This window comes from Labrus bergylta, chromosome 19, assembly GCF_963930695.1.
Source record: "Labrus bergylta chromosome 19, fLabBer1.1, whole genome shotgun sequence".
In the NCBI taxonomy this organism is placed as follows: Eukaryota; Metazoa; Chordata; class Actinopteri; order Labriformes; family Labridae; genus Labrus; species Labrus bergylta.
In genome coordinates, this window is record NC_089213.1 from 16589432 (window position 1) to 16613370 (window position 23939).

Here is a 23939-nt window from a genome sequence, read left to right on the forward strand (position 1 = left end):
AAAACACTGGCTTTTTGGTAACCAGCTCCTAGAAATGTTTCTAGAGGCTAAAGTAATGGTCATCGGAAATAATAAAGATATTAGGCTATAAGCCGTCTAGCTGCAAGCCCAGCCGGCTATTGTAGAGTTTTATGACTGGCTGGTATATGAGGTTTCTCCCTCTCCTCTAAGAGCTGCTTCAGTCGTGGGAGAGCCTTTGAGACGGAGAGGAGAGGAGAGGAGGCCCGGCTCTGTGCTATTAATCTGAACTGTACAGAGACACTGTGTATTCATTAAACATTTCCTTCTGTGCTGGTGTTGGGAATACTGGCATTATCATCACCGGGATTTGGGTGAGTCCATGTGTCATTGTGAATTTTGCCTTTTGGGCATCTTGTTGCTGTAGCTTCACTTCTGTGTGTGTACGATAGAGATGTACTTTTTCTGTACAGATTATTTTTTTGGACACTTGATGACTGGACCGGAGAGCACGGGGCATTGTCTGTCGCTGGTTGTGTTCCACTTGAGGCCCTGATCGACTGTCGAGTGGTTTAGGTAGTTTCATGTTGTTGGGGTCAATTTCTAACTCTGCAACATGAAACTGTCTTAATTGCCCCAGTTACACACATCGGAGAGTAAACGGAGACAAATCAGAGACACAAAGATGACTCGAATTGATGAAAATAGTGGAGACGTGTTTTGGAAGCATACTCTAATCCCCCCTGGTTTAGCCATCCGGAGAGGGTTGGGTGGCTGCTGTGTATATTCTTAACCTATCTCCTGCAATGTTTTCTTTAGAGTAACGCGCTTGTTTTCGACGTTACTGTGAGCCGCGCGCGCTTGTGTGCTCAATTTAAACGTGATCAAAGCTGAGCTACAGTATGCATCGTGGACTTGGGAGATTAAGAGTAAAGCCGCGAGAGTTTTCCGTGAGTAGTAGTGACACAGACACGCCAGACAAGGCCTCGGTTACGACCACTGCAGTGGAGGGGAAGGGGAAGGTGAATGGGGCAACAGCGACCTCCGTGGGCAATGAGACCGGATGCTTCCTGTGCGCAATAGTGGCTCAGACAAAAGGAGGGGAAGGGCTTTATGGCGATATTTAGATCCGCCAGACAGGCTGTTATCTGCAGAAGCAAAAGAAGTGAATAGCCCCTGCGGTAAACTGGGTGAAAAACACACCCTGATTTAGGTTTACAGCCTGAGAGCCATTGGAAGAGCGGCGTCTTTTCCTGCTCTGAAGGTGTTTGTCTATTCGAACTTTTAGTGCACAAATAGGCGCTGAGCCGCTCCTTTCCCCCGTCGGCGTGTTTGAAGTCTGTTGGCCAAATAATGTGCAAGTACCAAGGAGGTGATAGCTCGCAATTGCAGTGCACATTATCGACAGCTTGTGTCTCCCCCCCCCCCCCCCCCAGATTCTTTTTTAAAGGCAGTAACAGAAAAATAGAGAGAATCCCTGTGTTGGATCGCCTGTGGCCTTGTGGGGTGTTGGCCAAGCTCTGCGTTTATTTGATGGTAATAAATAAAACACGCAGAGTAATGTGCGAGAACTCAAGGTTGCTGCTTTGGAGACGTGAGCTGCAGTGTAAGGTTATAGGTTTAGGATGGTACGCAGGAAAAACAAACAGCGTGTGTGTGTGTGTAGTTCATGTTGAGTTTCAGCTGTGGCTTTATTTCTGTTTAATATAAAAAAATCAGCATTTCTGTGTAAAATGTGTGAACCATGGTTATATCACTGTAGTTTCTTTAAGTTGCTTTTACGCGCTGTTGTGCAGAATCAATGTAACAATAGTAATTTTCAAATCTACAAATATGTTCTTATGTCAATATTTCGAACCGCTAATTTCTGATGTTTAACAATTTATTTTATTATTTTATTTGCAGCACATTACAATCTAAGTCTCCACTAAACACATGTATTTTGAACGCGTCGTTTCTCGCCAATCCTCGCACCATTTAATTTTAAAAGGAGGAAACCACAAACACCACATTACGCACATTTGTAGCTCTATTTGAGTGTAACGTTACACTGACGCTCTGGCCTCTCTCTGGCATTACAGTTAGTACGCTGATGGTGGTGATGATGGCAACATATAGGCCCATACAAGTGATAACGGCGGTGTAAATAATATACGGGTTAAACGGCAGGTTGTGCATGGAGCAACGAGCATCTGCCATCAGTATGCTGTCTGTAAAATATAAAAACAATTTAAAATCACCGTGCTTCCATTCAGTATCTGTTTAACACAAAAACAACACACGTGGCCTAATCCGCATTATATTCATGATTTAATTCATTTTACTATATATTTTAATTTATTTTAAATATCGACAATTTCCTACACGATTTAACATACACAGTTCAACCCTTTATACCCTGTAGTCGGGATTTTATCAGCAAGTAACTTTTATTTTTGTTCATCGTATAGGTCAATATTTTGCACCGTATTTGTAGCGACACTTTAGTAGACTGTTACTACCACTAAAGTTTAAGATTTAATGTTGTCCTTTTTTGTGAACCTGATTGAAAATTCGAAAAACGGATGAATAAAGTTTTGAATTATCCACAAAGTAACAACATGTATTTACTGTTTTCTTTTTAACTTAAATAAATGTAGCCTACGTCATGCTGTGATCACCGTTATTTATTTTCTATTATGTAGCGTATTAGTTGCAATATATTCAGATAGACCATGGACTTAGTCACAATCACGAAATGTGGATTAAAAAAATAGCAGGATCATTTTTAAATTCTTGTACTTTTAAAATTGTTTAAATTGACAAAAGTGCACCGATAGACACCCTGTGAAGCACACAGGTTGAACACACTAAGATCGTGCAACATATTCCCTATGAGGCTGAAGTAGTTACTCTCACTTTGTAACTTTTGCTTTTAAAATATATTTAAAGAATCACACACGGACGATAGAAAATGTCTGCCGCAGAGAAGGAACTGAAAATAGTGTAATTTGGTTGGATGCAATTTGTAATCCATGATTTCATTCAGCTCTGAGCCGCTAAGTTTCTTTATTACTTTGGTGTTTAAAATGTGTTTTGGTGAGCAGTAGTCGTAGGGTGCTTACGTGTCCTATAAAATACCTCGTAAAATAAGCTTTCCAAAAACATGCAGCATCGTTTGGGAGAACCAGAATGGGTTTTATCTGCAGCAGAAGAAGAGCTATAAGATCCTGTAAAGTATTTTTTTTTTTTAATATTCATTAATTCATATTCAGTCTCACAGATAACAGATCTAACCCATAACTTGATCATTCTTAGCTTTAAAACTAGAGGTTGTTACTGGAGAGCGGGTGAGTATTTAATGACCAGCGGGATTGATTTATCCTTTATTGTTCAGCCTTTATGATCACGTGCGTCTTCTACCCAATGGCGCGGCAGCCTAGCTCCCCATTACTAGCCCACTGTAGTTCTCTGTGGGGCCAAGTTGCTACTTGATTTCTCCACATTGTTATTTTGTGAGGCTGGGTTTACTGCGTGTGTATGTGTGTGTGGTGTGTGTGTGTGCGCGTTTTACTTTTGCATGTATCTTGCTGTATGACTGCGTACATGTGAACGTATCATTTTTCTGCCATGTCGACATCCGGAACACTGACTAGTTACTACGTCGATTCCCTCATTCTGCCCGAGAGCGAGGAGCTCTCTGTGCCGAGATACCCCTCCGGTCCTGGGCTCCAGCACGCCAGACAGTCCGCCTCCTCTATTGGCGATCACAACGAGCTCGGGACCTGCACCTTCCCGTCCAAGCCCCCGGTATTCGGGCCGTCGTGGAGCCACGTTCCTGCTCAGTTCCCCGGCACCGTCTCTTCTGTGTATCACCACCACTATGGGCATCCACAGGGCCCGGTTGGTGCAGACACAGACGGTCGCTATCAGTCATGGCTACTGGAACCAATGTCCGGTTCTCTTCCCATGGCCGGATTACCCACAACTCATCACTACGGGATCAAACCGGAGGGTATTGGAGCGAGAGCTGACGGTGCGCTGCCCAGCTCCCACACGGCACTGCTGCTCTCTGATTACGCAAACGGCACGGTGGCCACGGCATCACCGGGGGAAAGGGACGCACTGTCCAGCCAGGCTGGGGACACAAGCGGGGAGACTGAGGAGAAACCGGGCCTCGATCCAAGTAAGTCACTGCACAGCCCTTTATGTTTATAGCTGACTATTTATACCGCATAAAGCTGTGAGGATTTGGGTGCGTGATGGGGGTGCGCGTCTGCACAACAGATGCCATTCTGAACGTGCCATTTCCTTATGGGGACTTTTAATGGCCCGGCTCCCATAGCAATATTAAATAACCCTTTACAGCTTTCAAAGTGAAACAGAGAAATGGGGGGAACGTGTTACTTGGATGGAGCTGCTTTTACGCACGTCCTTTCATTTTTTTTTTTTCTATTAATGGATTTATTTTTCCATTGAAGTAATATTTGTTGTTTGCATTTGGTCACTCGGTACCGGACAGCTCACACCAGTGTCGCCCCCCCTCCACTCTTTCCAGATAACCCAGTGTCCAACTGGCTCCACGCGAGTGCCACGAGAAAAAAGCGCTGTCCGTACACCAAGCACCAGATCCTGGAGCTGGAGAAAGAGTTCCTCTTTAACACCTACCTGACCAGGGATCGTAGGTACGAGGTGGCGAGGCAGCTAAACCTCACCGAGAGACAGGTTAAAATCTGGTTCCAGAACCGCAGGATGAAGATGAAGAAGTTTAATAAAGACGGCGCACCGAAAGACGAATAACTGAGCCGTAGTGAATCAGTATTTAGGCTGTTAGCGAGCTTTGTGTGTGGAAGCTCTTAACCCTGCTGGACCTTGTTTTTAAACTTCATTGTCTTATTGTTCTATATTACAGAAGCTATTGGGCTTATTTGTCTTGTAAAAAAGCATGTTGGGCTTCAATTTGATGCGACTACCTTTATATTGCACAATTTTAACAGTGCCCACTCGTTTTTAATTTTTCTTAAGCTGTTTTTTTTTTTTTTTTTTTTTTTTTTAAATAATACCTCGTTAAAGTGACTTAGTTGGCCTGGTCCCTGTGCTTGTTTGTGTATGAATGTTACATTCTGTGTTCGTTCTGGTTGGTAGCTCTATTTGTTGTCTGTCTCAGAGTTATCTGAGCGTATAGTTTGTAATGTATTAATTTGAATGTTGTCTTCCCTCACTGGTAGAACTATGACTGATGACCATGAGTTTTAACCTAACATTGGAAACATGGAAAACCCCGACTGAGCGCATATTGAAGAAGGTGCTAAAACCTCAGAAACCTCTTTAAAATGTTCCAAATTAAAATGTGTAATAGAAGCTATATTACATGACTACCTATGTCTTTCAACTACCTACAATAACCTTTTTTTTTTTTTTGATGACGGATCCTTGTAGACTTGCTTGCATTAGATGCTGAACTATGACTTTCAGGGAGTAGCTAACATGTTAAAAGTACATAATGTTTGCTAGTGAGAGAAAATTAACTCTAAACACTGTAGGCTACTTATTGATACCTCACGGTCTGCTGACCGTCTGACTTTTGGTTCACAAATGTAATTTGTACTTTATTTATTAAATAAAACGAATTATATCTGCGAATGCATGCAAGTTGCATTCTCATTTCATTTTGGACTCGCATCTAAATGAATTATATAATTAATTAATTCACGATTTGTTGCTGTAAACACATTTTTACTGGTGCAAGATCCTTTTTATTGCGGCAGGAAAAATCTGAAGGTTACTGCTGTCAACCACACACACACGCACACACACACACACACACAGGCACACACTCACTCACACACACACACATACACCCTTTTCTCTAAAAAGACATCTTGATAGGACTACGTGCTCTTTAAGCAAATACAAAAAATGAAAAGTTGCAAAGAGCACACACAACACACACACACACACACACACACACACACACACTCACACACACACACTATTTAAAAGAAACACCTATAGGTGAATATGTAGGCTATGTGTTTCTGGGTAGGGGACAGAGCTGTGTCTTGGCAGAGGATGTTGTTAGCTGTATACAGCCATAAAAGACAATTACCGCAATAACCTTTTATGGGGTGCAAAGCGCTGCGAGGTGATAGGACACAAAGCAAAAAAAGACATCGACGGCTTCGACGGCTGAAGCCCAAAATAATGCAGCCGATGTGTTTGTACTCAGCTCAGATATGACAAGGCCGATATGCCGAAAGCTCCAGCACGAGAGATCTGTTCATCATTTACAGAAAGTGAGATTCTGTGAATGAATATCTTAAGATAGGGAAGCTCGACATATGTTGGTTTTTAAACGCAGCTTGACTGACATGATGTATCAAAGAATTTTTAAGTCAAGAGGCCTAGTTTGAAACTATGTCTTCGAGTCTTTGCATGTTGGAGGAAATATTTGGCACATAGAAAATGAGATAATCAGCAAACCCAATTTGAACTTTCTTAACTGCAAAGCCAAAGTGTGAGAGTCGAGCGTGGTCATGCACGACTCTGTCACATACACCAGCTCATTTACTTGTCATTAAAAGGCTGCACTGAAACTAGTTGATAATTGTAGTTAGAAGGTAACTTTGGTCCAGCTGGAGTGCTGTTTTGACGCGTAAGGAGCCGCAGATGGACCCAAACTTCAAAGACTCGACCAGAGACAGTGCAATAAAACGCCTGGTCTGCTATACTGTCTGGCATTCCAGTTTTAATGGCTTTATGGCCGTCCAGACACAATTAGGCTGTTTCCAGAATGGCACCCATTTGTTTTTTCTTCCTTTTCTGAGACACTGCGCCCTGGACAAAAGGCCGAGCGGAAATGATCAGCTTTATTGGATTCTACCCGACGGGGACGCGCAGGACTCACGGTCATTTGGAGCGATCCTTTGTCTCTACCTGGGAACCTTCCGCCCTCTGCTCCTCTGTTAGACCCGACCTAAAGGAGAAGGAGCAATAAAGCCAGCGGCGGGTTTCAAACCAATGGGATTGCCTGAGTACTGATGCTTATTGAATACATCCGGAGAAATCTGCTTAAAGACATTGGCGCTTTCCTGAAAATCATAACCTTATCAAGATAAAGGCCCCGTTTGAGAGTCATTTTTCCTTTTCGTATCTTGCATTTTTAACCGGTATTGCAGCGGAGACCCTATGCGCGTGCGCAGTGTTGTTCCCTGGCCTGCAATCCCTTCATGTCACCAGAGGGTGGCGACACTGTTCCACAGCATCCCCTTAACGCTTTGAACACTTCTCCCTAATGAACCTGCTCTGGAAACAAACTGTAGTAACATTTTTAAGAGTCCAGCTAAATAATTTCACACCTTTTTACAGTCTCAGAGCAGAAGCTGTTTCTGCAACCTGCGGAAATAATGAAACAGGCAGCACGCGGTGCCTGCTGGATGCTCGGATGTGTCAGTATGGCTTCACAGACGCTGTGCATTTTGAGCCAAGAGCAGTGTTTGGATTACAACTAACCTTTAAAACTAAGCGTACTTTTCTACATTGACTTTACAAATAACCTGTATGTAGATTAAGATATCTTCACCCAGATTTCTGTTTGCATTGAACGGTTTTAAACAAGTTAAACACAACAACACATAAAACACATTCGTTTCTTATGCGCATTAAAACGGGTCATGAAAAAACCCTTTTTCTAATTCAAACAGAGTTTAAAATAGTTGTTGTTTTTATTTAATTTTAATTATTGCTATTATTTTGACTTGTTTTTGTCTGTTGGTAGTAGAAGTTCAAATAGGAATTATGAGAAGGCCTATTATAAGTTTATTTAGTCTGTTCATCGTAATATTATTATTTTTAAATCGTAGAATACTTCTATTTCCTGCTCTTTGAATTCCAGTTTCCCTTAGCATAATTAAAAAATATTTTTTTTATTAGAATTTAATTTATAGAAGATAACATTGTTATGCCATAAACACACTTTTCAGGAGGACACAAAGACTTAATAGTAGTAGTAATAATAATAATAATAATAATAATAATAATGATAATAATAGTCATAATAATTACAGCAATAACAAATATTAATAATTTTAAATGTTCTAGAATACAAACACTGTTTATTATGTTACGTAGGCTAATGATATAATACATATTTAACATCATGAACGGCCTATACGTCTACAACAAATGCTAACAATGAAAACAATTGATTTAAATTACTATAATTATGGAAAGGCTTATAACATGTATTGTTGTACTATATCACTATTAAAAAATATATATCAATATTCTATATTAATGCCAAAAAACACACTCTATACACATACACTCTTAAACCATCTATGTGGGGAAGATATTATTCAAATCAATGACGTTCAAAGCTCAGAAATAGTTCCTTGTATTAATCATCGGTGGGGTTATTTAAGACTACACATAACGTATAATCAAACTGTTTTTAAGATACAAATTAATGAACTATGGAGTTAAGAAAAAACTATTATTTGGAAAAAGAGATTACTTACAAGATCTGATAATAGCCATCAAACCCGTTATGTTCTTTGTATATTTTTTTGAGTACTGAGAGAGAATCCGTATCGAGTATTTTCAAAGCATTCTATGGAGTCACATGAAATTAAATAAAGGTAAACAGATGATTATTTGTAAATAAGAAGTCAAATAAATCATGTAAAACAAGTACATTCAATGGCTTAAATTACGTTTGGAACACAGAGATTGTGTGAATTTCTCTCGTGTGTGTTTATGTGTGTGTGTACGTGTTTGTGAGTGAAGTGTTAATCCCACTCTGCAGTCCTGCGCCATAATGAAACCCTTATCTGCCCGCTGATTGGACGGGAGCGTCCAGGCCGGAGTCACGTGGGTGAGTTCTTTGGTCCAGAGTAAAAATGGGCTTTGGTGTAAATCTAGGGTGTATTGCTGTCATATATCACACTACCTCGTAAAAACGACACTGAGGATTCTGGGCCAACAAATCAGAGAGAAAAAAATATGAGTTCTTATTATGTGGACGGTCTTCTTAGCAAATATACGGCTGCTGGTTCTTTCTTCCCAAACGTGGAGCGGGCGTCCTGCAGCATTGGACCCGCTGGAGAGGACTCGGCTCGGAGTGCTGCCGCCATCGCGTTCGCTCCATCTCTGTCTGGAGTTTACAGCGTCAGCAATGCGGTGTACCAGACCCGGCCTGCTTTTACCTCGGACTATGTCCAGGGGCAGGACCCACACATACCACATAGTCTGCACTACAGCTTGTTTGACCAGAACCGAAGCCTGTTCACCGACAGCTGCTGCCATCCGGAGCCTGGACACCTCGCTGTGCCGCCGGACAAACAATACCGGATGTACCCCTGGATGACAGCATCAGGTATGTTCTGATTCTGTCTCTTATAGCTGTTTCAAAGCCCTCAGGTCAATGCTTCCAGAAAACATTGGGATACTTACATTGGCCGTTACTGGTTCAATTAATTTCGTGAAGCCATTGGTGTTGCATGGAAAGAATCGTAAAAGTTTTATTGCGCAACTAATGAGTTCTGCAGCCATAAATTCATTTGGCCAGCGCTCCTGTGTGTTGAGTGTGCAGAGACCTTGCCGCTGGGGGGTTTCGCTGCACTCCTATTACTCTTATAGCCTCTTCTCCCCTTTGTGGTTGTAAAAAAGAGCAGCCTGTTGTGTAAATCAGCTCTCTCGCACTCTGCAGCTCCTTTCTAATTGGGTCTGCACTGCAGAGGCTCTGCTATTTTCTTAACCTGGTTCGTACAGACATTACTTGATCAATATGGCCCAGTATTGTCGATTGCATAAAGAAGTCAAGTGGATTTAGAATGCAAGTAATTTGAAACATTAGGTTTTGTTATGCTTGTGAAGGAGAAGGGTGTTGGGAGTTATAATCTAATTACTTATGTGGCCCTTTTAGTATGCAGAGGATTGTTGGCTTTTAATTGGGAAGGCATGCAGAGTATCAAAGGAGGCAAAGGCCAAACATCACAGCAAGAACACTTTAAATAGATGTAGGGACCGACCCTAAAAAAAGGCTGTCTTTGAGTATTAGTAGTATGCTCAGTGAGGGTGTTTTTAGAGAAAATGTAAAAAACAATTGAGTCCCAATTAATTGCGCAAAAATAAAAAAAAGAATGCCCAAGATGATTCCACATACAGAATTTTATTGAAGCGATAGTGTTAGGAACATTTTATTTTCTGCAGAATTATATTTCATAGATTGTTAGAAAATAATAGCTCATCTTCTGCACCACAGATCCAAACAAAAAGCGGGGCCGGCAGACCTACTCCCGGTACCAGACCCTGGAGCTGGAGAAGGAGTTTCACTTCAGCCGGTACCTGGCCCGCAGGAGGAGGATCGAGATCGCCCACGCCCTCTGCCTCTCTGAGAGACAGGTCAAAATCTGGTTTCAGAACCGCAGGATGAAGTGGAAGAAAGACCACAAGGAGGATCCGGTGTCGACTGCTGACGGCGAAAAGGAGGGTGAAACCCGGGCTGCGTCAGAGTCCACTCAGCCCGGAGCAGGAGACACCCGGAGCGCCGGCTCGGAGCCAGAAACGGCTGCAAAGTGACAAAAGAGACAGAAGGGGTATTAAAAAAACATCATATAAAAACACGGCAGTTAAATGCTTAGAGATATTTCTCACATAACATACATGCACTACGAGCTTTGTATGCTCATGAAATAAGCATTTAACAACACAACATATCTAATGTTTCATATTTTAACATACATTCAGTTCAATGATCCCTGCGATAGAGCCATGTTATTTAAACATTATTTTTTTATAAGCAATAGGACATATTATCTTACGTCATTGTATCACTGAAGCAACATTCCTTAACGAAAAACTACCTACTATTGACCTGCTAACATACAAGCAAAGACACAAGCTGAACATGATTGTAAATAACTATGCTACCTATTCGAATATCTCTCTCAAGGTGATTATTTTCTAAATTGAACAAATACACATTCTGCGCAAAGGTGCCTTACTGTGAATCAAGGCTTAATATAAATGCATCATTCGTCTATAAAGTGCATCCAGCTGTTTTTATATCACTTCTAATCGCTCAGACGCAACTGTTTTTACTTATTTACTCTTCATCCAGGATTGACTAAACTATTTGTTGAGTTCTGGATGAACTCTTGTAACCTACCTCAGATTCTCATTGCTTATTACACTGTAAACAGGAATATCCTAACGTAAATATTTTGAAGTCTTCGCCTTGCAGCGTAAAGATGTTCTTGCCTATTTTATTTAAGGCTTTACATATTACAGCGGATTGTCGATACCAACAAGCAAGCACCCTTTATTACCCTTTAGCCCTTATAAATACATAATTGCAAAACGCTTTTTTCCCCCCTTGATCATTGCTATTATCATTATTATTATTATAAATGAGTAGGTTGCAATCCAACATGTGCAAACACTGTGATATATTTAGGTTCAGTGCCCACGCTTCAATGTGAATTATGTAAACAAGTCAATGAAATAAACAATTCTCATGTCTTCAATCTGTGAATGAAAATATAAACTTTGATTTAATAGCTCTGATCTGTCTTTTTTGTCTGCTCGATATTTGCCAACTTAACATTGGGTGGCCAAAACATTCATTCATTAACCTCAACAATTACCCACCGGTTTAGTGACAATAAGTCGCGGTTCACTGCGGTCAATATTAGGTTGCATGACATGAAACGTTTTAGTCCATTCTGCGGGTTGGGTAAACACTGCAGCTGGGGAATGTGAACTATGAGGATGCGAGATGGGGCAGGCTGCAGATGAAGGGAAATTACTGTTGAACTCTGCGTTGCCTCTTCCCTGTGTAAGATGGCGCCTGACGGTGACCTGCCCCCTTTCCTCCCCCCCACCCCTTTCTCCCCATCTCTCCCTCCAGCGCTGGGTCATAAATCCGTTGTTGTTTATGAAAATTTACAACATAGCAATGCAACTTTACGACCCTACTCGTCTTCCTATTGGCTGCAGTTTGTCACGTGGTAGGGAGCCGTGAACATGAACTTTTTTTTTTATATATATAATTTCCAATAGCGGAATAGAGCAGCCTTTCATTTAACGGTCTCCAGCGTCCGCACGGCTGTTTTCACCAGCGACTCTCTGCATTTTTAAACATCCTGTCCTCTTTTGCGGAGTTTTCTCTCGTCGAGGCAGAGGTTTCTAGGCGCAGGAGCTTGCCTTTGGACATGTCTGGATCCTTTGGGTGTCCTACTGTCGCTCGCCTGACACGTTTTGGCAGGATGAGTGGATGGAGCCCCGGTACGTCACTGACCCCCTCGGGAGCCTCAGCTTCCGTCCGGGGACGCAGCTGGATACTTCCCACCGTCACTGGTCGTTTACACCTGCCAACTCCCTCCTCTCAGCTCCATGACACCTCAAAAAGTAAGTCAAATGTGTGTTTTTTGTTTGTCAATTTGTAAAGACATAACCGAATAATAGCAGTTCTCTAATTTAAATATGACGCCTCATTTGCTTTCCTTAGTTTGATTTACATGGTTTCAGGTTAGTTTATTTGATTAGGATTTGAATGTCAGATGCTGCGTGATTTATTCAGTGTAAATCAGATAACAAAGAAACTAGTGCCTTTGCCTTGAACTTCCTTGAACTTCCTGCTGGCTTCTGCATTCTGTCAAGAGTATGTTTGTTGTGGCATTTAAATGTGGACGGGCTTTCATCCATAGTGCATTTGGGTGGATTGTGCTCATGAGACGTGCTCTTTGACGCCCTCCTGTGGAGGCTCAGGGTTTGTGGTGGTTGCAGCTCTGCTTGTTATGCTGCAAAAGGAACATGTCGACCTCTATTTTTTGCCTGTGTGTCCTCTTCGATGCTGTAAAATGGTGTGCTTCATATTACGTGCGCGTACAAGCCCATATTCAAATATTGATAGGTGGTATAATGGTCAAATTGTACAAAACATGATTGTTTCGAAGTTTGGACGACCTTAATTGTATGCACATTGAATTCTCTGAGCGAAATATTTAAATGTTAGTATGTATTTGTTTGAAAACATTTACTAAATTCAGTGCTGCTATATGGTGTTCCAAATACTATCTTCCTACTGATTTTATTTTTCATGCAGAAAATTGAGTCGGGCAATCAACTACTGTTTGACCATCAAAAATGTGAGAGAAATAAATGCATAGTCCATGCATGTGTATATGCGATGATGTGCCCTTTTCTATGATTACCATTAAAACACATTTATGCTGTTTTAACTTGAATGGGCCGTGGTAACAACCATTCCTGTGTGCTAGGGATTTGGCTGTTGTGCACTTTGTCTGATTCAAATTAGTGTTTCATTGACGTAGGGTTGAAAAGTGTGTCATGATAATTTGTTGTGACTACTGTGCGATTAAGTCGAACTGCGGTCGTGCGTAATGATACTTAAACATCATTACGCACAATATTTTACTCGCGAGTGCTGGTGTGTGTTAGTGCCTGCAGAGAGCAGTGCCCTCTTGTTTTTCAGCAGCAGTGGACCCCTCGCTCCCAGTCCCATATGTTTGACACTAACTCTTCCTCTTTCTTTTGGTGCTCATTTGGTTCCTGGGTGTGTCCCTGGCTCGATTCCGGGAAATACTTTTCGTGGGAACTTTGTTGCCATTGGTCAGCCATAAATCAGCTGTTGGGGCATGACTGTTTAAACAGCACACACTGAGTAGTTCTCTCATTATGGGCCTACTGGATGTGGGATCCCGGTGCTTCGGCTACCGCGCGTTTTGCGTGTGTTTTTACCGATACAAGCGCATATACGTGGATCAGAATAAACAATATCGCAGTGTTTTGTCCGGAAGCACGTGATTATGCTTGTACTCGTTGCAGGGGCTGCTTTTGGAGACAAGTCGCAGAGACGAAGGTGCCATAAAAATTCCAGAAGGAGAAAAGCAAACGGAGAGTGCGAGGCTCAATTTAGGCGTCGTGTCAGTGTCAGAATCAGCGGAGTTTCCTGTTGTGTATGCATGCTTTGAATTAACAGGACAAAAGTGCATTTGCACGTTTCCATTAACGGTCAGGTCAGGTTACAAAAAGTGTCACTTCTCTAAAATTAGTTAATAACTAAGACTAAACAATTTAAGTCAAAATACGAATTATCAAATTGTAATTGATCAATTACAGAAATGTTTGAAACTGTTAACTTTCGTACAGAAGAGACTCATTTTATTCAGTGGAAGAGAGCCTAGTGTTAAATACAAACAGCCTACAGCACGGTGCAGAATATGAATTTTTATCTGATCTTTATTTTTATCAAATGTTGCAAATATATTGCCAACAATTTAGAGTTTCTCAAAATTGTCTTTTCATAAATAGGCCGAGGCTTAATTTGATTCTATTATTAATTTTCAGTCTTTGTTTCCTGTTGATAGATAAGGACATTATGCTCTTGATATCAAACAAAAACTCAAAATACACAAGAAAACACGCGAAAAAAAAAATCTACGTTTTGGACTTAACAATGAACGACAATTTGCCACCATACAAATGCGCCTGGTTTAAATCTTCTTAAATCAACAGAGGTAATTGTAAAAAAAAAGCCCCCAAAATGTGTTACGTGGAATCACATGAGTTCATTTCGAGCTTATATTCTTAGACTTTCGTTTTTCAAAGTTCCATAAAATAAAGGCCTGGGTTGCAGTCTCTGCAATATTTTTCGAGAATGTGGTGTTATGCTGTTATCTTTGTTCAAACTTTTATAAATTAGTTTTGCATGAAATGAGTGTTTTTTTTCAAACTTTTTTTTAAGATTATAAGAAAAACATCTAAAAAAATAAGGAAAGAAAGAAAAACACGCAGCTCTGCTCTGGATGGGCCTTTATTCTATTAACTGCACAGACTATTTGCACCCACTCGCCTATCATAACATATAAAGATCCTAATGGAATTATTTCTGTACACTCTCCTCGCAAAGATTGCGCTCTCAGCGTGTCACTTGTTGTATTGTTTAGGAGCTCGTTGCTTTTTGCCGCAATAGTCGTTAACCTCTGAATGACCCCGCGCGGAGCCCACGCCTGACAAACCTCCGCAGACACGCAGTGCAACTATTACGCCAGAGGATGGCGCACCACGACAATCCAAAACACAGGAGCCCTGCCTCTGAGTTTGCCCTAGCCACGAGCGCTCGGAGGCGCGCGCCCTTCACATCCCACCCAGTATTTCCTGTGTGCACGAGTTTACCTCTCGAGGTCACCAAGGAGGATTTACGACTGGTCAACAAAAGCACGTGATACCTCGCCGTACCCCATATTTGGGTGCCTACGTAAGAGAGAATCAAGTCCATGTCCCACTCATTTCCATAATTCATCATAAATTGTGCAAGGGTGCTATAGGACGCGCTAAAGCATAAGAGCCACAAATCAAGCACACAGGTTTATGCTGTTTTAACCTACAAAAACAACAAAACAACAACAAAACCTGCAACGAGCAAACTGCGGAATTGTCAACAAATGAGCTCCTATTTTGTGAACTCATTCTGCGGACGCTATCCCAATGGCGCGGACTTCCAGTTACATAATTATGGAGACCATAGTTCGGCAAACGAGCAATACAGAGACTCAACAGCCATGCATTCCAGCAGGTACGGCTATGGCTACAACGGGATGGACCTGACAGTCGACCGGGCCGGTACAGGACACTTTGTGGGCAACGAGCGGACGCAGGGCTACTCCCCGAGTCACTCAGCGGCGGCGACACCCTCAGTGGAGCAGGTCAGGTACAGCCAGTCCGCAAACAGCACCGGGACCGCGTCTCTATCGCCTCCACCTGACCCGCTGCCATGCTCATCGGTCGCCAGCTCGTCCCCGGCCACCGAGACTCAACCTCAACACCGAGCCGTGAAAAACTCTATCCCGACCTCGTGCTCAACCCCGTGCTCGAGCTCCAACGGAGGCACGCTGCTGCTCAACCGGGACTGTTTGTCCAAAGCTTCGCCCCTCGAGGAGGAGAAGCCTGCGGGGAGCGCACAGACAACTCCTCAAAATACCACCGACTCAACACAGCCTCAGATCTATCCGTGGATGAGAAAACTGCACATAAATCACGGTAAACTTCTCTTTTGAATTGACTTGAATGATTTTAGGGACGTGGCGCTCTATATGTTCCTTGTAAGGTTATGGTGAACATGCTTTTTATTTTACTAGAGTAGTTTATAAACTTTGTAATTAAGGGATCATTATTTGCTATACATAATAAAAATAGAAAGTGGGTAAACGTTCCATGATGTGCCTCTCACCTGTTTGGTGTGTTATAGCTTTTTTGCACTGTCAACATAGAGCAGGTACGCTTTAATATAATAATATAATAATACAACATACAAGTATAAATTAAGTGGGAAAATGAATTAATGTTAAATTAGATAGCCTACATTATTTTTTATTGTCTTATTTTAATGTACTGCTTCTGGTAAAACATGTCCGATTCTTAATGAATATTTTTACGCAAAGTCTAACTGCTAAGGTGTGTCTCACTTTAATAACTGATGTTAATAATGTTTTGTGAGCCTCTAAGGCGACTTACAAATCTGAGCTTGTGTTAACTTTCAGCTAGTCCTAACTAAAAACCAATAACATTACATTCAGAACGCGAGGGATTTGGCTCAAAAGTATTTGTTAGAGCTAACTAGTATAAAAAATGTTTTTGCATCTACTGATGTTTCTTTTTTTTTTTTTTCCCGTCGAAGATTTAGCTGGACCAGAGGGCAAAAGAGCCAGGACTGCATACACCCGGTACCAGACCCTGGAGCTGGAGAAGGAGTTCCACTTCAACCGGTACCTGACCCGCAGGCGGAGGATCGAGATCGCTCACGCCCTCTGCCTCTCAGAGAGACAGATCAAAATCTGGTTTCAGAACCGCAGGATGAAGTGGAAGAAAGACAACAAGCTGAAGAGCATGAACATGGCGGCTGCAGGCGGGGGAGTCTACAGGCCCTGATATCCCCCCCTTTACACCTGATAACCAGCACTATGAAAATAAAACAAAGATTGTCTTATGAACTTCTCCTTTTCCTTCCCCTTGAAAAGGCGCAGAGACTTATAAACGGGGACGTGTGCTGGACAGGGGACATCCTCACTCACACCCCGCTGTGTGTCCAACAACTGTCCCATTATATATTCCTTGATATTATTTCCTTTTTACCCCCTCCGTGGTTATGCGTATGTGATTACAAAAAGATGCATTCTGTACAGTTCTGTCTAGATTTAGAGGAAAAAGACACATAAGTGTTTGTTTAAATTATTTGTTGTTCTGACGGACAAAAAAAAACATAAAAATAAAGCTTGAAATGCTACAAACTAACAGCAAATAAATCCAGTAAAAGTTGTATGATGCACTCAGAAGGGAAAATACCCTAATAAAATGAGGGTTAAGGTTGGGCTTCCTTTGTTTTTAGCCTTCGTTTTCTCTGAATGTACTGTATATGTATGTATTTATTTGTTTGATGTATTGTACCAGCTTGTCAGAAAACTTGCTTCCAAAAAAGTAGAGCCAGCGGTCAGCCGTGTGTGGTTATTGTGTACGTCGTGGACAATTGTATGGACAGAGGTTCCGAATCTGTCTTGTATGTACAGTAGCTGTTGCCTTGTGTCTTCTTTTAGCTCTTTTTTTTTCTGCAGGAGCTGCTGTTTGTGTTATCCACCTGAACGCAACATTTGCGTAAAAATGTGTTTTGTCTTTGTTTGATCGTGGAGGGCTCCACAGTAAACGTTGTCGCCTATATGTGTATAGCTCCATCGTGTTTAGCTTTTTGTAAATGTTTTTCAAAGACTGGAAGTCAAGAATATACTATAACAATACAAACGATGATTATTGCCAATATAATAAACTTTCTATTGGAAATCAAACTTTTCAGTGAGTTTTTTCCCCTAAAATAATTTGCATGTCATTAACGTGTTTGAAGCGCTTCCATGTGGAAAGGAAGTCAGATTGCAGTTTTTTCTAAGTATCATTTTAACGTATGAGATGTAAGAAATTGCCGTAGTTTTACCGAGTTCAATCCTGAAATCAACAGGTCCCCTTGAATGAAAGCTTCATCTCTTACTCACCTTGCTGTGGAGCTTGGGGGGCTTTATTTGGGGGTCCTTGGTCACTAACCGGCTTCAGGGGCCACGCGTCCCCCTGTTGCGCACAGACTCCTGGGCTTTTCCCGGAGAATCAGCACTACTTTTCGAGCTGTAAACTTTATTAGGCTTGACTCTGACTCTCTGACATTTGGGTGCTAAATGAATGGGGGTTTTTGTCTATGAATTAGATCGTAAAAATCATCCGGAGCGCGGCCAGATAGGCTCACTGGCCATAAACGGTCACGTGGTGGCCATTAAAGTAAGTTTTATGGTTTTGGGGAGTTGACAGTATATTGCACATAACATATAATCGTACTGACGGCGAGGCTTCGTCTGACTCTCTCTTTGCAGGCTGTTAGTGTTACTTGACCGGTACAGAGCGTCTATTTGACTCAGTATGGACCGGACGCTCTACAGGACGAGGAGCGCCTCTCTGGGTAAGTTTCTGCAGACTATCCGGTAGCGCGAGAACAGCCAGCTTGTGTCAAACAGCCGTATTATTGTATTCGCTCCCTCTATCCGTCCCTATTAGACCATTACACTAATTTGTCAGTTGTGCAGTGCTGAATGCTGGTCTCGGCAGATGTTGCGCAGGGTTGGGTCCGGCTCATGGCTATTTAATTGCTTCCTTCCCCGTGTAACTTGTTTCCCTCCATCTGTGGTGTAACTCATAATCCATTTTTACATGTTGGATAATTATCTCTGTGTCCATTTCCACCCCCTCAAACTTCTAGTTGTTGTCGTTTATTGCATTGGAGGATTCACAGAGCCAGAAAGTTTCCACGGGGTGTGTGGAGTGTGGAGCTTCCCCTGATGAAGTTACGCGCTAATGCAGTCCTATACATTTGCAGCGATTGGATTCGGTGTGTGTGTGTGTGTGTGTGTGTTCATGACTTCTGGAAGTTGTTGCTCCATCATTGGAAAAAGTTGCAGTTGTCGTTTGGCTGCGCGTTGCACACGTTGGCACCGTGTTTGGCTCCAGGCTGTAAACAGTGTCAAGTAAACACAACATGGAAACAAACAGCAGCAGGGAGACGTTTGAAAAGGAATTCCGTTTTGTGTCTGCCACGTCGTTTTGTGTTTGGGGTTGAAAAGTTCAGATGACCTCTTTAAAAGTCACTCTCGCTTTGAGCTGACCTCTTGTCCGTTCTGTGACCGGCTGGTGGATCCCCCCCCCCCCAACAAAACATGGACTGTAATCTGGAAAAAAAATATATAACTTCTCACCTTTTTTTGGACGAGTTGGCCTTTTTCTTTTCATCGCTTTGGGATTAGTTTTTCAATTTATCCCAGTCTGTTTCTTGATGCGCTCGTTTCTAATTTGACATTTCCAGTCAAAACATGAAAACATCTGAAAAATGTAGAGGACATTTGAGTCTAATGAGTCATTTCGCATCGTAGTTTAAATTTGGCAGGTGTTCTTTATTTTTGAATTTCCGAGGTTTTTTTTAACGCACAGGCCTACACCTCAGCATCTTGAGCCTTTGTGGAGTATTTCAGAAGCTTTGAAAAGACACATTTAAAAAGAACGTGTTTAATTCTGTCCGCTTGAATCAAAAATCTGGACAGATAAAGCGGATTTTTTAAACCAATTAATCTTTATTTCTTATTTGATCAAACAGAAATCAGACATAAACAAAATTCTATAAATACCATGTTGCCTTTACCTAAGGTTTCATAGTTTAACACAAGTAGTTCATTGGTAAAGAAGTTACGAGTTAACCAAAATACGGAATATAGGCACAGACTCTGTAGTTTGATTTCAGGTGCACTGAAAATAAAAAAAGGACAAATGGGATTTCAGCAATTTGGAAATTAAAAGCCTATCCAATATTTCAAGGTAAGATATTTCGACAGGGCCCCATGTGCGGCAGACTGCCAGGCAGAGGGAGAGAGGAGCTGTAGGTTCATCTGGAGGTCAGCCACAGCACCAAGATAAATCTGCATCCTCTCTGAGCCACCAGCAGAGCTCGCTTTAGGCCAAGTTCACTGTCAGCCTCTTGTATGGAGAGAGAGGGGGAACCATTCACACACTCCTTGCACTGTGCACATACACGCGCGCACACATGCGTTTTCACGTTAATGACACGTTTACTATGCGTTGCCTATAAGCACAATGCGTAAAAATGAATTTAGCGATGGGACACAAAAAGCCTTTGGCTGCATCGTGTACCGGAGGAGAAACTATGTGAGGAGAGAGGGGGAGACTAACTTTAAACTATTGCCTCCAACAAAGACTTTTGGCTGCTTTGGTGTCCCTATAACGCTAATGAATGATTTGCATATTTTACAGCTCTATTAGTCTTGAGAAGGAGCCGATTGGATTTATCTTTTCACTCCCTTGTTGGAAGCATCATAAAGCTACACTCGCATTCAGGTCTTATCCTGGCATCTTCTCTAATTATGAAATTTGGGGAAATTATCATACTGATAGCAAGAGAGAAACACATTGTTCAAATCAATTTTTCGTTTCAAGAGGGCTTGATGCCTCGCCGGGCTGGGACAGATGAGGGGGAGATAGCTGCAGAAGAGGAGGAAAAATTGGGGTCAAAAGTTTATGCACTGAACAAGTCTCCGTCATCTGTTCTCCCAGAGCTTGATGCCAGCCTTATAATAGCGATCTTGACTCTCCACACAAAAGACAGAATAGCTTTGAATTACATATGTTGCACGGTGCACTCCAGGTGAACCCTGGAAGCGCGGTGACCTCGCGTTTGGGATCGGGGGAGGGGACCCCCGCCCGTCCCCGGCAACAAGATTGAGTGGCTGGCGTTTTATTAGGGCGGTTGATTGGTGAATTTCCTTTGAATAAATTGCATTTGATATGTTTAGGGACGAGGGCAAAATTTGCATTTTGAGGATTGATACTTTCGACCCGGTCACAGGGTAATGGGAAGGCCCACAGCCCCCCAAATCGAGCCCCCGGATCCCTTAAAAAACATTTAGCCCCTCTCTTCCTGCTCTGTTGAATAGAAGCTTTTCAAGAAAGCAGAAATGACACAGATGTTTTTGTGACTCATAAAGAGAAAGTTTTAAGAAAAACGTTATTATGTGCTAATATAAGCCTATATATATTTGTGTTATTACTTTTCAGTGGCTTTGTGAAATGAATACTGTGCCTTTTTCTTTAATCTGACTGAAATATCAAACATTTTGTGCAAAATGTAAAGGAAAAATATGAAAAATCTCAATTTAATAAAAAAAAAAAATAGCTGATAATTATTCAAGAAAGACACTTAAAGCAAACTATGTTTTATGTAATGCTAAAACGTAGAAACTGTTTTCTCGCCAGTAACGCGTGACTTCTCTTTCATCGGCATCTCTACAGACACGAATGTAAAGGCTACTTCTCAGGACAAAAACAAAACATTTTTAATAACAGTAAATAAAACTTTACACTTCGTGAAAAACGCCAAACAAAAAAGAAAATAGTAGAACTTCCACTTTCAGCAACTTTTTATTGTCATATAAGAGAAACAAACAGAAAACACTTTAGTGTTTGAACAGATTATATCAATACTTGTATTTATAAATGAAATTGTTAAAAACACAATGCCCAACACCATACATTTTTCTGTGTTTCGTAAACCTTGTAAGTGTTCAAATATCCAAACAATATTTAGAGAAATTCAGAGAATCCACGCCCGATGTTTGATATTCACAATCTTTTTAGAATACTGGATTTAAAAGTTAGAGCCACCTCGTTCATCCAAAGACACCAGCGTTGTTATGATATCACAACCTACGGGGTCAGTTATTGATAGGCTACTATTTTTATGCAGAACGCATTATTTTATGTGTTTTTAAATCTTGTCAATTAACCCTTAAAACCTTCAAATATCCCTTCAAACTATAATTTTCCAAATAAATATATTTTAGCCTGCAGCCATTTGGAAACAATAGTTTGGTTTTCTTTTAGACTGAATGGTTGAGCTCGTTGGATTGAACAATTCAGAGAAATAAGGCGGTTGTCTATTCTTATGTAGCTGCTTTTGTTCGCTTCTTAAAACTCTATTGAATGCTTGAAGGTCAGCTTTTTGCCTAATCAGAGATTGCTGCTGTATATTTTAAATATTGACCATTATTGGGAAACCTATTCTATTTCGTGATATTTTAAAATGATGATTCACACATGAAACTATGAGAAAAGGAAAAACATTTTATTTTGGATTCCCCCCTAATCAAAATATTTCCATAAAGCTATGTGAAAAATGTTTCTTAGCCTGAATCTCTGTCACATCTTGAATGCAGAGAGGATTTTTATCCGGCTGTCATGACTCCGGATAGACAGGAGACCTTGTGAGAAGCATCTGCAATCTGTCACCAGCGTCACATCACTTCTCTGATAATCTAAATGTACAGTAAACTGTCAGCGTGATGTATAAACTGAAATAGGCTTTCACTTCACAGTATACACTCTGAAAGGGAGCATCGAGTATATGGCGTTTTGGATTTTTCAGTCCAAGGTTAACATTACAAGGCAGTGACTGTTTGTTATTCACATTAAGTGCAAAGAATGTCTCTATATTTTGTGGAAAATTCTCCAAGTTTGTGAAAGGTAATTTAAAAATAGCTTCCACGTGCGTCATTTTAGTCGAATAGTCAAATAGCTGATCCTTATCCTGTTATATTTAGTGCGTGAAGAGATCTCATGAGGCTTCACTGCATTTAAACGCACCTTGCAGGCCTGTAGGAAATAGCAGAAGCATTACCAGGACTGTTATCTTACATGCTCTTGCAGCACTAGATCGGTTACTTGATGATAATTCTAGTAAAAGTGTTCACAGTTGGGAAATAAAAAAGAAAAAGTAGTCGATTGCAACAGGTACCTATAAAACAGAGAGGCCATATTCACGCGAGGATAAGTCAGAGTGTAAGTGGATAATAGCCGAGCTGGTGTTGCCCATATTTACACTGGACATATATAATAGAATGGCAGCAGACTGTAAATTTAGATATCATGTGAAGTCGTCTTACCGCTGACATTATGTTGACATATTGCCTCTCAGGTGGTCTCTGGGCCATGTGGATGAACGGTGGATATATGGCGGAAAGAAGCACCAGCTGCCATTTACAATGAGTTAGGTGAGAAGAAGGCTGTAAGATACACAAGATAGCATCAGTTCTGCCTTACAGCAACAGTGTGAGGACATAAGAAAAAAAGATGGAGGAGCCAAAAGTGAGGCCTGCTAGAGGAAAAGAAGGAATCACCTGTTTAAATTGTCTGAATCAACATAATCCATAATCCAGAGTTTCATGGATGGAAATTCAAACTCTAACGAAAAAAATGAAATAATTGAAATCTTATTTGCAGCAGATTTGTATAGTTGCATAGATTCCCTGCTCTATACTAGCCAAGAGTTCCACGTGTGATTTTTGAGAAAGTTGGTCCTCTTTTGCACAACCCCCAACCCCCCCAACGCACTTCATCAGCTCCCTCGGAGTTGAACAGCTCCTGGACAACCGAAGTCCAAGTCCGGGGTGAACCCCAGGTCACTGCGTCTAACAGATATGAAAATGTCGCCTCTTTGGAAAAAGGGGGCACGCCTTGTTGTTTAACAAAGACTGTCAATGGGCAAGATTAATCAGAAACAAAATGGAAACGGTGTCACTTTGGGGTCAGGCAGAAGTTATCTCTGTTTAGAGGAGCCAGAGAATAGGATAGAGGGGAGGGGGTGCCGAGAGGGGGAAAAGGACAGAAGAGGAGTGAAAAAGAAAGCTTTCAATATTTCCGAAGTTTGGCCTCTTGTTTCACCATGCAGGGGCCTCGTTGACGTGGACAGTGTGGACGGGCTTTGTGAAGAGAAGCTGCATATACAGTGAGCCGCCTCGGACATGGAGAGAAAACACGAGCTGGACGTGATGGCTGACGGCGAGGAGCACGGTCAGACACTTTTACAATTTCCTCATAGATATAAAAAT

General features: G+C 41.5%; 4 protein-coding genes across 6 annotated transcripts in view; all 4 read left to right on the plus strand.

The window, feature by feature from the left end:
• Positions 1-42: 42 nt before the first annotated feature.
• Positions 43-5584, plus strand: hoxa9a (homeobox A9a). Its single transcript, XM_020641812.3, has 2 exons — positions 43-4123; positions 4496-5584. Exons 1-2 carry the CDS (start codon positions 3568-3570, stop codon positions 4735-4737), a joined length of 798 nt encoding a protein of 265 aa, XP_020497468.2. The 5' UTR covers positions 43-3567; the 3' UTR covers positions 4738-5584.
• A 134-nt stretch (positions 5585-5718) lies between these two features.
• LOC136177070 (homeobox protein Hox-A7-like) lies at positions 5719-11501 on the plus strand. The gene is made up of 2 exons (XM_065947958.1): positions 5719-9313; positions 10202-11501. The coding sequence occupies exons 1-2, from the start codon at positions 8941-8943 to the stop codon at positions 10516-10518; spliced, it is 690 nt and encodes a 229-aa protein (XP_065804030.1). The 5' UTR covers positions 5719-8940; the 3' UTR covers positions 10519-11501.
• Positions 11502-11898: 397 nt separating this feature from the next.
• hoxa3a (homeobox A3a) overlaps positions 11899-23939 on the plus strand; it is a 30404-nt gene continuing 18363 nt past the window's right edge. The window contains exons 1-3 of one of the 3 annotated variants that reach the window (XM_020641821.3): positions 11899-12348; positions 18369-18454; positions 23780-23901. The gene's annotated coding sequence lies outside the window, so the exon portion shown is untranslated. The remainder of the gene's footprint in view (positions 12349-18368; positions 18455-23779; positions 23902-23939) is intronic. The other 2 variants (XM_020641820.3, XM_020641823.3) reach the window with 2 other exon arrangements.
• Positions 13600-17798, plus strand: hoxa5a (homeobox A5a). The gene is made up of 2 exons (XM_020641830.3): positions 13600-16002; positions 16640-17798. The coding sequence occupies exons 1-2, from the start codon at positions 15408-15410 to the stop codon at positions 16888-16890; spliced, it is 846 nt and encodes a 281-aa protein (XP_020497486.2). The 5' UTR covers positions 13600-15407; the 3' UTR covers positions 16891-17798.

Excerpts from the sequence above, each read along its gene's own strand:
- LOC136177070 (XM_065947958.1), top strand. The coding sequence starts at position 8,941 with ATGAGTTCTTATTATGTGGACGGTCTTCTTAGCAAATATACGGCTGCT. Across the intron at positions 9,314-10,201 it reads CCCCTGGATGACAGCATCAG|ATCCAAACAAAAAGCGGGGC; the intron begins GTATGTTCTGAT and ends TCTGCACCACAG.
- hoxa5a (XM_020641830.3), top strand. The coding sequence starts at position 15,408 with ATGAGCTCCTATTTTGTGAACTCATTCTGCGGACGCTATCCCAATGGC. Across the intron at positions 16,003-16,639 it reads AAAACTGCACATAAATCACG|ATTTAGCTGGACCAGAGGGC; the intron begins GTAAACTTCTCT and ends TTCCCGTCGAAG.
- hoxa9a (XM_020641812.3), top strand. The coding sequence starts at position 3,568 with ATGTCGACATCCGGAACACTGACTAGTTACTACGTCGATTCCCTCATT. Across the intron at positions 4,124-4,495 it reads GAAACCGGGCCTCGATCCAA|ATAACCCAGTGTCCAACTGG; the intron begins GTAAGTCACTGC and ends CACTCTTTCCAG.